Source organism: Hippoglossus hippoglossus, chromosome 12, assembly GCF_009819705.1.
Source record: "Hippoglossus hippoglossus isolate fHipHip1 chromosome 12, fHipHip1.pri, whole genome shotgun sequence".
Classification (NCBI taxonomy): domain Eukaryota; kingdom Metazoa; phylum Chordata; class Actinopteri; order Pleuronectiformes; family Pleuronectidae; genus Hippoglossus; species Hippoglossus hippoglossus.
In genome coordinates this window covers 3299042-3314558 of record NC_047162.1, presented here as the reverse complement: position 1 = coordinate 3314558, position 15517 = coordinate 3299042, and the positions used below count along the sequence as shown (strand labels likewise).

Genomic DNA, 15517 nt, shown 5'->3' with positions numbered 1-15517 from the left:
GTAACAAACCAAAAAGTATCGTAAAATGTATTTTCTGTTGGTCAACTGGTTGATTAATCAACTGATCATTGCAGCTTTAAGGAAACAGTCACAGCTGTAGTCTGTTGTCAATGAATGAAAATCTCTCACAAAGTTCATCATCATTGAGTTGCAGTTCCTCAGTCAACACCTCTTTTAAATCCAACATGAAATGTGTCACTTCAAGAACAAACGACCAGATTCTGGGGACTTTTCTGCAAAGCGACTCTTCCCTATCAATTCAAACATCGATCACTAGGAGATGACAGGTTCATGGCCAGAGACCTGTATGTGATAAAAAAAAAAGCAAGTTTCACTGAAGCGAAACAACCACACCATAGGAGAAGCATAAATCTGACCAGTCGACACGATCCTAATCTGTGCAGGTTGTGGTTTTACTCACTGACGCGTCTCACGGCAGCATGCGCCAACGGCACCAGTATAAACAGACGTCAGCGGTTCCGGGCGATAGAGGGATGGTGGCCGGCGAAAAGTGGACGGATGACAGCCAGACAGCCTTTTTGGAAAGCAGCAGTCTTTGTTGAGACCTACATGTTGAGCTGTGCGCGGAGCTGCGGCGCTCCAGACACACCAGACAGACAGCGCTACCTACTTGGCCACTCTGACCCAGACAGTTGGCCGCTGGCCCGTGTGCATTGCACCGGTGCCTCCTCGAACACAACCTCCGAGAAGCGCCTGCGGATCACAAACCGACCGCGGGGTTGTCGCAGAAAGGCGTGAACCTCCCTTTGTCGGGAAGTTTGGGGTTTCTAGTTGGTAAAGTTTGAGCAGCCCAGACGCGGACTGACTTGCAGACCTGCAACGGTGCAAAACTGACACCCTGCAGCTGGAGAGACCGTGCGTAAATGTCTCCAAAAGTACACCAACACTGACACTGCATGCAAAGGAACTCTATGAGCGGGTCAACTGGTTGGCAAACAATGTCCGCTTCCCTGAGAGGATTTAAACGCTCACACGAATCTGCCTGCCGACTAGAACGAAAAGTGCCCGGAAAGAGACCGTCCTACTCTGAACAGACGGGGAGCGTAATGGGAGAAATGTTACCATGCTCATCTTCATAGTGTCAGCTCCGGTCCAACTGTGCAGGGGGAGAGCTCAGGACACAAAGACTGGGACGTTTCCGCAAACAGACAGACCTCCTCAGCTCCTCTCATCTCCTCCTGGACTCTGCCATCCTCTGTGATTCTCCCTCTCAGTCCAGCAGCAGCAGCAGCAGCAGCAGCAGCAGCAGCAGTATCTCTCACCACACACTGTCCCACACACACACACACACACACACACACACAGACACACACACAAAGTCAGCCTTTCAAAGTGTTGGATCTCCTCCAGGGTCTATTTCCAGCCCATCAGTCGTCTATATAATCTAGACTTTGTGTTCTTGCTGCTGCTGGTGGTTGTTGTGCTGCTGCTGTTGGCACAGATTGGCTTAAAAAGTTAGTTGAGGTTGCGGAGGGTGTTGTGCCACAGTCTCTCAGCGCGCAGCAGCGGACCTGCCTCGGGGAGACGTGCATGCAAACACCAGCACAAGTTGGCTCGGAGCTGCTCCTCCTCACTACATCTGCACAGACCGGGTGTCCCAGTCCAGGACGGCTTCAAATTGGCAGCTTTTTTTTTTCTTTTTTTTTTTTTGCGGCTGGGCTGGGGGGGTGGGGGTGGGTGGGGGGTGGGGGGGTTGACGTCAGTGCAGATGTGCCTCTCTCCCATCAGCTGTGCGCATGTCTATCTGTGCTGCCCTGAAATAACACTTCAACCTCAGCGCTGGAAGAAAATAACCCTACACGAGGAGAGGGGGGTTTAACATTCAGATCATTAAGGCTACCTGATTACTTGAGTTAAAGTGGCAATGTACATTAGTACATTATAAAACTTTATAAATACACAGTATATTAACATTATACATAGTATATATGATGATATAGAAAAGTACAAAGACATATATTTGCAACACTCTCAGAGGTGGGAGGTAGCTGAGTACCAATGACTGCAACTGATTACCTATTACAATTTGAAGTACTTGAAGTTGAGTACTGCACTTGTACTTGAGTAGGCTAACTTTATACTTCTGGTCCACAACATATTTAACTTTTTTACTCCCCGACATTTGTTCAACAGTTGTGTGATTGCTGCTACTTCAGACAAAAGTTAAAGTTTGTTCATAATTAACATAATAAATATGTTGACTGGTCATCAATCAAAGAACCCAACTGTGTCTATTGATTTTGAGAGAGTCAGGTATCTCTTAGTTCAACAATTTTGTATGTGTTTAAAAAATAATTGGAGGCTTAGACTATAAATGCTAGTTTAACAATAATGTATCAGCAATAATAATCTACTGAGATAGAGAGTTACTTTAACTACATACTACATACTTTGTGGTATAATTACTTAAGCAGTGGATCTGAATACATCTTCTATATAAAAAATAGTCCATAGCAAATATAACTCTTACATTCAAAATGTAAATTAAGTTAGAGTACTGAAGTATTGATGATAGACATAAGTATTGACATATGTATGTTCAATTTCGAGGTACTTGTACATTACCTGAGTATTTTAGAGCTTTGCTACTTTCTACATGTACTCCATTACACTTTAGTTACCTGTCAGATAAAGACTTTCCATGTCAGACATATGATGATCTCATATGATTCACTGTTAATTAAATTTGGCTCCATCTTGACAGTATTTAATGCTGCTCACATTTACTGCATCAACAATTTTTTTTATCAAGTAATGTAGTTTGGCATCTGTACTCTACTTGAGTATTTCTCATTTTTGCTATTTGTATGTGTACTCCACTTCAATTTAGAGGGAAGTTTTAACTTTTTACTCAACTATATGACACCAAGTCAAGAATATCAAACCAGCACCCTGTTTCACCTGCAGCGGTGGAGGCAGTATTCAGATTTATTTCTTTTTAGTAATACCAAAGTGTAAAAATACTGCCTTCAAAGTAAAAGTCCTGTACTGAAAATGTTGCTCAAGTAAAAGTACATAAGATTCATAAAAATCTCCCCTATGAACGATATTGTAAGATGAGAATATTATTACTGATGAGTTCATCACTTTATTGTTTTAGCTGGTGAAAGTCAAGCTAATTCTAACAATTATATACACTGTTGGGTACTAAAATCTCTAATAATGCATTTTACATTCTAAGATAATTATGCTGTAAATGTATCATGCTGAATGTAAAATGTTATTTGTTTCTAGAGTAAGTAATAGTTGCTGTGAATACAAAAATAAGGCAGTGCAGTACAAAGTAGAATATTTCCCTCTGAACTGCAGTGGAGTATCAGGTATGAAGTATTAGGCAAGTATTTATATTTAAGTGCATAAGTACACTGCCTAAGTGAATGCACTTTGTTATATTGCATAAGAAAACATTAAAATCCATCCAGATGGATTTTGCATAGTGACGTATGCATTAATATAGAAAGTCAAGGGTACGACTGAGAGTAAGTTTGATTTTGTCTCAAAGGTCATCTGTGTCTTTTCACCCCATGCACCATTTCCACACTTATTTACTTTATATGAACCTATTTATTTAGACTGCGACTATTTTGAGATGCGTATCATCTGTTTTGAGTTTACTTGAGACTCTAAAATCCCAATCAGTGTGTAGTTTGGGTCCTTGTCAAATGCAGATGACTATCTCTTATTTCCGGTTTCACCAAAGAGACATTTCACCTCTAAACTTCTCATCACAATGATCGCCTCAAGCCCACATGCAGAGATAAACATCACGGGGAAAAAAGATTAAAAAAATGGAAGTAAAAATCAAAGTGAAGGGAAACAACTCATAAACTTTTGATTTTTCCACTCCCTTTAATCATCTCACGACCCCTCAGACTTATCTGGTGACCCTGTGGAGGGGCCTGACCCCTATGATGACAACCACTGTACTAAACTGTCTAACTGTATAAAACAAGCTCCACCTCAGCAGCTACAACAGTAAAAGCTGCTGAAGAATGAATGCATCAGTATTAAGAATCCTCTGATGACACACGGTATAAGAATAATTAGTAAAAGCCCAGACTTCTGCAGAATGAGTACTTTTACTTTAGATACTATGAGTACATTTAGCTAATCTTTTATGTAAATAGAATTGTAAATGCACGAACCTTACTTGAAATAGAGTATTCTTGATGAGAATACTTCCTCCACCATTGTAGGAAAAAGCAGAGGCAAGTTAAAGTGAATTACATTTTTAATAAAGTGAAAGTGAATAAGTAAGCACCTGTAGCACTTGTGCAGAATGCCCTCTGTCTGTTGAACTATTATATTATTGGTTTGTCATTACTGATGCATTAACATATAAGTGATACTTTACTTTCTTGTAGTTGGTCGAGGAAGCAGTCATTTTAATTATCTATGGCATCACGTTTTGTAAAGGGATCACAGGTTCGGTTTGCAATACCTTGATCTGAAAAGTAACTCAAGCCGTCAGATAAATGTAATGGAGTTAGATATAAAGCAGCATGACATAGAAATACTCAAGTAAATTGCATCTACCTCAAAACTGAACCTTGAGTAAATGCACTTCCCACCACTGGTAAACAGTAATATCCTGCAGTTTAAATCTGGTGAACAGTGATAAGAGTGACAGAGAATGATCACCCAGCAACCACAAATATCAACAAGGAACAATATCAGGGGGAAATAACCTATTCTGACATTTGTTTGGCACGAACTTTGAATTTAATTAATGAAAACTGATGTCATGCTAAAAACAACGATACTACACAGGTTTGACTGACATCGACTGTGTTGTATCTTGAAATAATCAATTAAATCAACGTATCAGGCTTCTCAGAATACACACATTTGTTGGCAATAAGGCCTCGGGTTTGAAAGTGTGGTGTCTGAAACAGTGGATACGTTCCCTCTGGGGAAATGTAGTTTGAAGGGTCTGCTGTAGCGCAGGCTAATGGCAACCCCGTGCATTTCAGTGTAATTTAGCCCTCGTCTATCTTTAGTCTGTCGGAAATTGAAAATCATGCCTATTCCTGAGCTGCAGTTACAGCTGCTCATTATGTAGGAGCCTGTATCATTACAGTCAGGCCCTCATTACTGTGCTCCTCCTGCACAGCCCGAGTGGGTGGCAGCCAGATGGTGGGAAGCAGCGCCACCGTGTGTCTGAAAGGAGCACAGCAAGGGGTTTGAAATGTGGAAAGTTTAATAATAATGATTTGAGTTTGTTTTTAAAAGAAAACCACGCTCAATCACTAAATTGCATTCAACTCTAAAACAGTGTGCCATGCTCTTTCAGAGAGAATTTCAATCCAGGTCACTCGCAGGGTTTTTCTGCTGCTGTAAATCAGGTCACGGTGTGTCGGTCATATAAACTTCACTACTCTGAACATTTGAACAACAGAACACAGTAAAACAATCACAGTGTCACCTTCGTTCAGCAGTGGACAGAGTATCAGCACTATGTAGAGATACTGTTGTATTATGATTAAAAGTACGGAAGTACTATCAGTAATACTAAATATCCATACAGTCAAGGTTATATTGTTATATATTATACCACATTAATATGTAAACAGCCTTTTAATGTCGTGGTTAGCACGGATGGAGATGACTAGCTATTCTTTATAGAGGCTTCTGTTTTGTGGCTTCATTTACTGTGTTGAACTGCACCAGTATCGTATTTATATTAGTATTTATATTGAATAGAAATATTCAAGTAATGAACAAGTACCTCACAATTGTACTTAAGTGTAGTTTACGTTCATCGTTTCCTTCTCTCTTCACACATGAGAAAAAGAGGTTTTTAAAAAGTCCCTTTATTACAACAGATTACAGAAGAAATTGTACTTTCTCTATTCTTGTTGTTCTGGGTTTGTACCCTCATGGTTGAATGCACGTATTGTAAGTTGCTTTGGATAAAAGCGTCAGCTAAATGAAATGTAATGTAATGTAATGTAATGTAATTAAACTGGAAATGTGACGTGTCGAAATATCTGCTGTATTTAAAAATAATTTAATATGATATTCTTTGCTAAAAAGCTTAGCTTATTTTTTCTGAAATGGATCCCTACGTGAAAAATATATCATCATACAAAAGCAATCAACAAAAAAATGATGACAATATTAATATAATTGCTGATGCAATAGACACATTTAATAACCAATCCATGTAACTTCTGCATTTTCAGAAAACAGAAGTACTTGTATTTACAGTAAACATTTCCCTAAAGTTCAACCAGGATTGAAGCTGGCTGAGGTGTGTTTATTGCCGTATGTTTTCTGGGCTTGGTGTGGGTGGGTGTATTAAGGGGACTTCCTTTGCCTGCAATATCTCTGCCCTATAAACCAGTAAAGCCTAGTTAGTCACTTACTTTGACTGGTTATAAAGACTCACACTCCCTCGTCTGTTGTCCAGGAGCCTCCGCTGTCAGCTTCACCTACCTCCACCTCTCCAACCATCTGGTAAGATTTACCTTGTAACGACAGCCTGGCTGAGAATCCCAAATGGATTTACCCTCCTGCATGTCCCTTTCCCGTATTGTTTCATGTTCAAAAGAGGTGTAATTTATAGTTATCTTTGCTGGGGGAAGAAACACAAGTAATGACCACAAAACAGGCCACAGCTCTTCGGCATTAGGCTCAAGATCAGTGATAACGAACCCTTTTCTTCCCACAGAGAGACGTTTTTATCCCGATCATGGCTGTGACCAACCAACCAGGCATGTTCCAGCCCTCTGACTTCCAGACCGGCGTGTGTGATTTCTGCGACGACTGTAAAACCTGTAAGCATTCAGCAGTATGACGAGGGTTAGGACTGTACTCCACTCTACACAGCCCACTTGTGCTCCAGTCAAGAACAAAGGGAAAAGAGCTTCAAGTGGCACATAACGCTGCATTCAGGATCTTGCACAAGCTACATGTTCCAGAGATGATGCTGCCTGTCATGCTATGTTGAGGAATTGTATATATTAATGTGTGTGTTGATAAACTGACTTAAAAATGTAGATACGGGCCTGAACTGAGACGGTATAAGGAAACATTGGAACAGATCCTTTGTAATCACATGGTTTTATTTCATTGTTCTGTGTTTGGTTATTTTAGTTTTTTTTTTATATGCTGATGGAAACTATGTGTCCGAAATAAAGCTAAAGTAAGCAGGACATTTGTTTTTGCTCTTGCCACAGGCATCTGTGGTCTGTGTTGCTACATGTGCCTGGGCTTCTCCATCGCCAGTGACATGAACGAGTGCTGCTGCTGCGGTCTGGGGATGCCCATCCGCAGCGTCTACAGGACCAAATACAACATCAGAGTAAGTGCAAACTAATAAAGTAATAGTAATAAAAAAACAAAACAGAACTGTTCCCTACACCAGTAATAACCTAACTAATAACCTAATAAGTATTAGATTCTTGCCACGACTTCTTGTGGGGATCCTGACAAAAAACTAAAAAAGTATTCCAAAGTACATATATGTGTATACACATAGGGAACGACATGATTTAGCCTTAGAGAAAAAAAAGTGTATGATTGCTTAAGTTTATATAGCTGGAGACACATGTACTAAAGGTTGGGCGTCAACCCAACCCCACTCAACAGATACTCCTCACCTGCTGTAACCGTGTAAAACACTGATAATCACATCAGGGCTGCACCCTCTCTCACCAACTCTCTGTGTTTCTAGGGTTCAATGTGTACCGACTTCATGATGTCGTGGCTTTGTCCGGTCTGTGTTACCTGCCAGCTGAAGAGAGACATTGACCGCAGAAAGGAACAAGGCATTTTCTGAACGGGTGAGCATCTTGGAGCCAAAACACCCCCACACATGCAGCGTTTACCACCTCATGATGAATTGCTATGTTACATTTAGTTTTATGTAGCAGTTGGAAAATCACGAGTTTCCTTTGTGTCTTCTAGATGCTGAGAAGTCGAGAATCTGCTTGGCCGCCGTGTTGCTGATTCAGCCCGCTCTGTGTCTGATGCAGTTGTTGATTAAATGCTATACTGCATGTTATGCAGGTAATTTACTCTTTGTGACTTTTTTAGTATGATCTATAATCCTCTGAGGTCATTGACTGTCACATTCTCCAGCGAGTTAATCATTAGCTGGCACCTCGATGGTGGAGAAGAAGCTTCATAATCTACAGTTACAATAAAGTCTAAATATCTATGTTGTCCTGAGCAGTCGACTGTATGAGAAGATTGCTGTTGACTTCAATTGTGCAGAATTACCATGAAGCTTTTCCTTTTAATTTCACATGGGGCTGGTTGTTCCTTGTTTTGGTTCCTGTATTGTCCAATGCTGCGTGATTAAATTGTAGTTTCCAGATTTGGTTCTCTTTTTTCACTGGGGAAAACTTTCTTTAACTAACCACACTTTCATAAATTCTTAGTTTTGGTGTCTGGAACTTAATAATTATGAAATTATGATTGTTATTATTTACAGCTACCACAAAATATTCTCAATTTGTGCAGTAATGCTTATTGTAAATTTAAGTTCTGATTTTAGTCAGGGACATCTAATTAAAATATCAAATGAATCAAGTTTGAACTTGATGTAGAAAAAGGAACTTCCATGAAATAGTTCTCTAAAGGTTTTGTCGTTACAGTTTAACCAAATCTGTTCTGCTTTTGTGAAGTGAATGTTTACAAATGTAATTAGGAATATTCAGAATATCAAAATACCTACAAATGGGTAAAATTATAACTCAGCAGGTTTGATATTATTATTATAAAGAAAACTGCAGCCCACTGGGTGCAACAGTAAAGAGCTTTTTAAAATCTGAATTTAACAGAAAAGTTGTGTATGAAATGTAACAAACCAACTCACACTTTTCAACGTGTCTAACTTCAACCTTGATGGTAAAACCTGTTTGTGGATTCTGATGGAATCACTAACCCCAATAAGTGTGCCTGAAAGTGTGTCCAAAAGATAAACTCACAAAGTGCATTTCATGACTTTGTCGTGCAAGTGTTGAATTTAAATTGTGTAGCATTTCAAATAATTGTTACTGATGTAGAAAATTAACTACAATGACATAAGGAGCTGTACATGTGAACATAACAGTCAGCAACCGGACCTGATTTGTTTTTCTCAAAGTTGTTTCACTTCTCATCAAAGTCTTCTTCTGTTCTGAAGAACTTAAATGACACAACTGAACAATTTCTCTCAGCTTTGAATTTAATTCTTTGTGCTGTAATTTCATGAGGGTGGACCGAGAAGTGTCCTTGAGTACAGATGAACATTGCTGTTTCATTATATTAAGTTAAAAAAACAATGTTTTCAACACAAAAGCTTAAACAGACAGACTGTTTGTATATTTTCACATCTTTTTGACCCTATGACATGAAAAGTATTTAATGAATCATATCCAAAGTCAAAGACAAAAGTTATATAATACCTCTCCTGTGAATACAACTATTGCAATTACACATCTGAAGTATTGAGAAACATTGAACTATTATCCCAGTGGGCAAAGTTAATAAAACAGTGCTCTCTGAAAATTTTGCAAAAAGAGAAAACCAGAGGGTTCTGTGTTGGTGGTGACGTCAAGTGGTGACGTTGTTGAGCAGGCAGATGGAACTTTGGAGCAGGCTGAGGGAGGGATTATCTTCTCTTTTTTTAGGGCAGGATGGGAATGTTTACTGGGTCATCTGGTTTTCCAAAGCCTGTGCAGCCCACTCTGGAGCAACTTGACGGATCTTTTCTAAGAGGTTGTTGACTTGGAAACACAGAGACTGGATCTGTTTGTCCCAGGTAGGAAGAGGTTCACGGGCTGAAAAAAAAAAAAAAAGGGAAACATTAGGGAATCAAACATATTTCCAATTCATGTTTCACACTACACAGATTTACGTGTGAATGACTGCTTTAGCTGCCCTATCACTACAATGCCCTGGTTGATGAACTGGGAATGAGTTTTATGTTGTTTAATAACACTCGTGTTTGAAAAGGCTGCTCCCTACTGGCCACAGATAGACATACATCTGGTTAGTTTATTGACTCAAATAACCACACTATAAACAAGATATTTACAAAATCAAATGAAAACATAAAAAAGATTATTGTATCGTCATAAACACGTGTTAAATACTAAATGTGTTGGAATTTATTGGATTGTAACGGGAAATAAATTTTTTTTAAAATCACTTTGAAATGTAAAAACAGAGCAGCTGTCATTACTCACTCTCAAAGTGTACGATGCCGTCTATCTGGTCGATGAAGCCGTTCATGCGTCCTTCGGTGATCATTTGGGAGGCAATCTTCTCAGCCTAAAGACAAAAACAGAACAATATAATCTCCACATATAACATGGAAAACAAACAGCAACACAAGTTATGTGTGTCACGCAAAAGAATATTTATTACCAGCAGGATTAGTTTTTATTTTGGAACCAACTTGTTTAGTTAAGATGATTTTATCGATTTTGTTTATCTGCTCATCTAATCCGTGTCTCACCTTTGCTGGGGGGATTTCCAACAATGCTCCTAGTTCTTCAAAAGTGATGTTGTTGTAGAGTTTACTTGCGGACAGGAGGTTGTGTTCGATCACAGCACGGTCCAGGATGCTGGAGCCTGAAGAAGTGAGAACACCTTAAAAAGCCATGTGACATTATATGTTTTCTTTATCTGTTTCAGATACATTTTGCAATTTACAAACAAAGAAACACAAGTGTGCCTCAAACATTTGAACATACTGGGGGGAATCATGCAAACGATGGCAAAGTCTAAGTGTGGCAAATTCTGTATTCTACTGGGAGAATGGTGTGGAGCCAATATAAAGACACTGACAATTCACTGCCCATTAAAGGGAGGCTCCGTGAACTCTGGTTGCACATTAAGGACTCCACATCAGTGTCAATTTTTCCACACACATTCCTACTGATGTGGAACTGAGACTAGTGTTTACTGGACTCTCCACTTTAGTGATGTTCCACCATTAGCAGGGCTTTAGAAAGAAGCTTTAAGATCCAACAGTCCCTACATTTAAATTCACTAGATCCAGATTGTTTTTTGAATCTGCATCAAATTGCACACTCATAAATATCACTCCCTATACACGTCATCATTTCCCATCAAGATCCATGAATTATTCTCAATATTATAAAACGCCCTATCTCAAAATGATAGAAAGATTACTGTATCGTATGTATGTAGTTCTCCCCTGACCCAATGTGATTGACAATTATGAGAATTAATGATATTGACTAATATGAGAATTTCTATCTTTATATAATTTTTGGTCATTTTGCCTAGCCCCATCTACCACTTATTCTAGTTATGTCCATTTTAACATGAATTTTAACATTTAAATTTTCCTTCCCATGTGCTTCATCTTGGACCAGCTAGCCCCAGTTAACTATGACAATGTAAATGCTGAAGTCTTCGTAATTCAAATATTATGTGAGGTTTGTTTCTGACCTTAAATTGTATTAAAAGTTTTAGAGAAGAACAGTCTTTCATATTACTAACATTATCCTAATCTGAACGTTGGAACCAGTTGGAATGTGGCATCCGGCTGGCTACAGTAAACAGGCAGGAGGGTTTTGATGAAAAATACGTGCTTTAATCTCTGCTGCTTGTGCCAGCTCACAAGAAAAACTTGACTTTGCCATGTCGTGTTTACTCTCCCCAAATGTCCTCGCATGCTACTAATCAAGATACAGTCATATAGATTGTGCTGTTTTACAAAAGTATTTACAAAGTTCACATATATTAGAAGTAAATAGTATATACACAACTCACAAGCTACATACAGCTAATACATGTAACCTGTGATAGATGAGGGATTTCTTTTTTTGCTGATTTAAGTTACTAAAATAAGCATCTTGATATTTATACATCCACAGCATTCATGCATAAAATATGACACAAAAATGATCTCCTACAAGCTGCAATAAACTGGATTAATGGCTCTTCATTCACTGTTAGTGTCTACACTGTCCAAGACAACGTTACACAGCAGCAGCAGCAATCATGCAATTAGCTCAAGTGTAGTTAGCCCTAGTGATTACAAGCAACTCTGTGTGGATGTGTGAAGATATTCATATCGCTCACTCACCATCTGCTGTGGTGGCCTTCTGGTGAGGCATCAGCATTGCGGCAAACTCCTGGAGCTGGTTTCCTCGGATGATCCGGTCCAGATACATCTTCTCCAGGATACCATAGGCAGCCAGCTGTTGACATCGCTCGTCCTTGAAGAGAGTAGCCAACATACGGGAACGCTGCTGGCCTACAAGGAAGGAGGATGTACAATAGTTTTTGTATGGGTGACATCCTATTTTTAAATACATGAATCTACGCACATTAGTCTAAGTGGTACCTGCAGAGGCCAGTATAGTGCAGTTGAGAGCATGTTTCAATGCTTCTAGACGTTCACTCTCGTGTACAATTGACTTATAGGACAGCTCGTTGTATCTTTGTGCAGCTTCAATGAACTTCCTCCTGAAGTCTAGGACTCTTGCATAGCACACCTAAGAACCAAAACAGTGTGAAGAGTTGATCTTAATGACAACAGGCTTCGTTTACTGCAATGTCCTCATAAAAGGTGCTTTCAACTGTGGGCAGCAGCAACAACAGATACAGTTTGGCCCCGTTCTGAACTGGTATTAACATCCGTCCTGAGAGATGCGATCACAAGTGGAAAGCGCCAAGTTCTTCTGTTCACACCTGGCATCACAATACGTCCTGAATGTGTCTCCTATGAGCACTTATGTTCAGATCTCACATCCTCGCTCTATACGCAAAAAAAAATCATAAGCAACATTTCTGTCACATAATATCAAATATTGTTGTTTTTACCCTGTCTTATTATACAGATGTGTAAGTTGCAAATGCATCTGTATGTGTGTTGGCGCGAGAAAGAGACAGATAGAGAGCAGAGTCAGGAGAGGCTAAGTGTATCAATGAGATTCTACTATGAAGACAGACCAATTTCAGAAGCATATATCAATCATTATGTGGTTTTCAGTGTAGATATTGTGGCGTTGACCACAAACATACTAACATATGGGCACTGAGATGAATCTGAATGTGGTCTGAGTGATCAAGAGGCATTGAGGATGTATTTGGGGGCTTTCAGACCTATACTTAGCGCTGACCACTTCACTCAGGACAGATGTTAATACCAGGTCTTAACGGGGTCAATGTGACCCTGAATTCACTGAAGCGATTGTGTACCTTATAGTGTATCTGCAGCTGTTCATTAGAGGACTCATTCTGAAGTAATGAGGCTCTGTTGATGTAGGCCTCAGCCTGCACTGGATCGTCATCTTCCAAGTAGAGACGGGCAATTTTCAAGTACGTATCCAACTTATAGTCAACATTGTATTGCCTAAAGTGAGAGACAAAGAAGTTAGTTAAAGACATGGGATCGTCAAACACATTCAATTCCAAGAAATAAATCTGCCGCTAGCTTACTTACTTCTGTCCTGTTTCCAGGGGAATACCAACTAAAACCTGGGCAGCGTTCCTCCAGTCTCCTTCCTTTTCATAAATGGTTGCTAAGTGCTGTCTGATTGAAGCTACCTGAGGACATGTATGAACATAATTTAATGATACATTTGAATTACTTCCACTGATGTCTAACCGACTGAATGATTGATGGCAACATTCTCACTGGGGCTGTGAAAGAGAGATAGAGGTATTCACCTGCTCCTCAAAGGAGATGACCCTCGGCTGAATCTTTTCCAAAGTAAAGTGATACACTGCTTTAGCCGTGACATCTGGCAGGTTGGGCAGATGTGTGCAGAAATCTGTGAGCAGTTGTCTCGAGATGACAAGACTGACATTTTCATTGACCACTGTAATAGAAAGGTACAGACTTTACTGTAAGAAATCCGGTTTCTGCAAATGCACTATCCATGCTGAAGAAAGCGTGATCAAATTGAAGAATAAAAAAAGGCACAGCATACTTGCTTCAACAAAGGCCTTCAAGGATTCCAGCTGATCTGCATCTGTAAAGTTAATGGCCCTCTCCAGTATTTGTCGATATCTACAAAAGATTTCACAGGTTAGAAACAAACTTTTTGACCAAAGCATTTCCATTTTAAAAGACTGACACCGTAAACATGTGATTAAAACACATATCCACACACTTCAGTCTAAAAAATCCTTCAGAAAAATGTATTTGTAATATTATAATGGGGGGAAAAATAAAGTACAGACAGTGAAGCAGCAGCATAGGTGTTGAATCAGTACAGACAGTATCTATACCTGTTCATTATTTGATTTCTTTTCACTCTATGATATAATAATTATCTAGTTATTTGTCCTCAGCCCCACGACATGAATACACATACACATACATAAACACAACACTAAGCTAAACAACAAAACACATTTATTACATCAGACATCACAAACTAAATACCACAATGACAACACAAGTTAAAGAGATGTGGTGACTGGCTCCAAGTCAGACTCCTCATGTATGTGGTTGCTGTTTAGCCTCGGCTGTGTAGCTACAGACCAGTAGCTTATAGATGCTAATGTGCTTAAATGTAACAGAGACACCAACGGCAGATTGTGCGTCATGGGAGTTTAACGGAAACTTTGCGCAACAACGTGATTTGACGCACATTAACGGTTTGAGTCAGTAAATCCAACGTTAGCCTGTCTGCAAGGCTAATGCAGCTAGCTAGCGTTAGCCTAGCTTAGTGTGCCACAGCTATCTCGCTGCTACACACTGCGTCGTTACTCTCTGGTTTTTAAAACAGGCGTGTGGTCGGGAACACGCCGCTGTGTAACCGGTGCTACGTACTTGGCAGCGAGGTCTTTGTGGGATCCGGTTGAATTCATCAGCTGTGCAAGCTCCTGCCTCACTTCGGTCGCCATTGTCGCCTGCGAAGTGTCAACAAGCGGCGGCTTCCTCCGCCAAGAGGGGAGCGAGTCAGGGCGCAGCGCTGGATCGGTCCTCCGGCCGTTAGAGGGCGCCTGAAGCAACCACCCAGGAGGAGGAACGGTTAGTTCACCTTCAACCCCTCACAATGAACGGCAGCACTTAATAAGAAACCGAGAACAAATAATACCGAGGACAAAAAAGTGCAGTGAGTAGTAAATAAGTGGTTAAATAAATGAGCCAAGTTGCTTGTTACATCAAATCATAGAAACAAAATCAGTAGCAACGTTGAAATTTATTAAAAATGTACTTACAATTTAATTAAACTAACAAATAATAATGATAATAATATGAATTCTTATTATAGTTGTTATCATTATTATTGATTGATTAGTTGAGTGGGAGAATTTATTTCCACTCACCAATCAATCAACTATATAAAGAATTGATTAAACAGTCCTCAGAGTAATGGCAACAGTTGGTTGGTTGGTTACAGTTCTGTTATAATGGAATAATAATACTTTTTTAAATTACTTGACACATGCAGAGAAAATGGCACCAGTTTGATTAAACACCACTTTACAAGACAGAAGAATAACAGAAACTGAAAAACTAGATTTCCCTGTACAAGACGAGAACCATAACAATGGAAATCAAAGTTGATTC

The 15517-nt window shown here is 39.6% G+C and overlaps 3 protein-coding genes across 8 annotated transcripts in view; 1 reads left to right on the top strand and 2 right to left on the bottom strand.

The window, feature by feature from the left end:
* The window catches only part of adamts6 (ADAM metallopeptidase with thrombospondin type 1 motif, 6), a 64181-nt gene extending 62082 nt beyond the window's left edge, over positions 1 to 2099 (bottom strand). For 3 of the 5 annotated variants that reach the window (XM_034603219.1, XM_034603223.1, XM_034603221.1), the window contains exon 1: positions 1084 to 2099. The gene's annotated coding sequence lies outside the window, so the exon portion shown is untranslated. Of the gene's footprint in view, positions 1 to 421 lie in introns of all 5 variants that reach the window. The other 2 variants (XM_034603220.1, XM_034603222.1) reach the window with 2 other exon arrangements.
* A 4199-nt stretch (positions 2100 to 6298) lies between these two features.
* Positions 6299 to 8334, top strand: plac8.2 (placenta associated 8, tandem duplicate 2). The gene is made up of 5 exons (XM_034603234.1): positions 6299 to 6480; positions 6695 to 6800; positions 7203 to 7327; positions 7700 to 7808; positions 7933 to 8334. The coding sequence occupies exons 2-4, from the start codon at positions 6716 to 6718 to the stop codon at positions 7802 to 7804; spliced, it is 315 nt and encodes a 104-aa protein (XP_034459125.1). The 5' UTR covers positions 6299 to 6480; positions 6695 to 6715; the 3' UTR covers positions 7805 to 7808; positions 7933 to 8334.
* An 843-nt stretch (positions 8335 to 9177) lies between these two features.
* Positions 9178 to 14955, bottom strand: cops4 (COP9 constitutive photomorphogenic homolog subunit 4 (Arabidopsis)). 2 transcript variants are annotated; one of them, XM_034603228.1, is made up of 10 exons: positions 14774 to 14955; positions 13926 to 14005; positions 13663 to 13814; positions 13436 to 13539; positions 13192 to 13345; positions 12335 to 12485; positions 12074 to 12244; positions 10472 to 10587; positions 10200 to 10284; positions 9178 to 9791 (listed from the first exon to the last, which is right to left on the bottom strand). In XM_034603228.1, exons 1-10 carry the CDS (start codon positions 14845 to 14847, stop codon positions 9658 to 9660), a joined length of 1221 nt encoding a protein of 406 aa, XP_034459119.1. In that variant the 5' UTR covers positions 14848 to 14955; the 3' UTR covers positions 9178 to 9657. The 2 variants fall into 2 exon arrangements, with proteins under 2 accessions (XP_034459119.1, XP_034459118.1); XM_034603227.1 differs by having other exon boundaries at positions 10472 to 10605; positions 14774 to 14931.
* Positions 14956 to 15517: the final 562 nt, after the last annotated feature.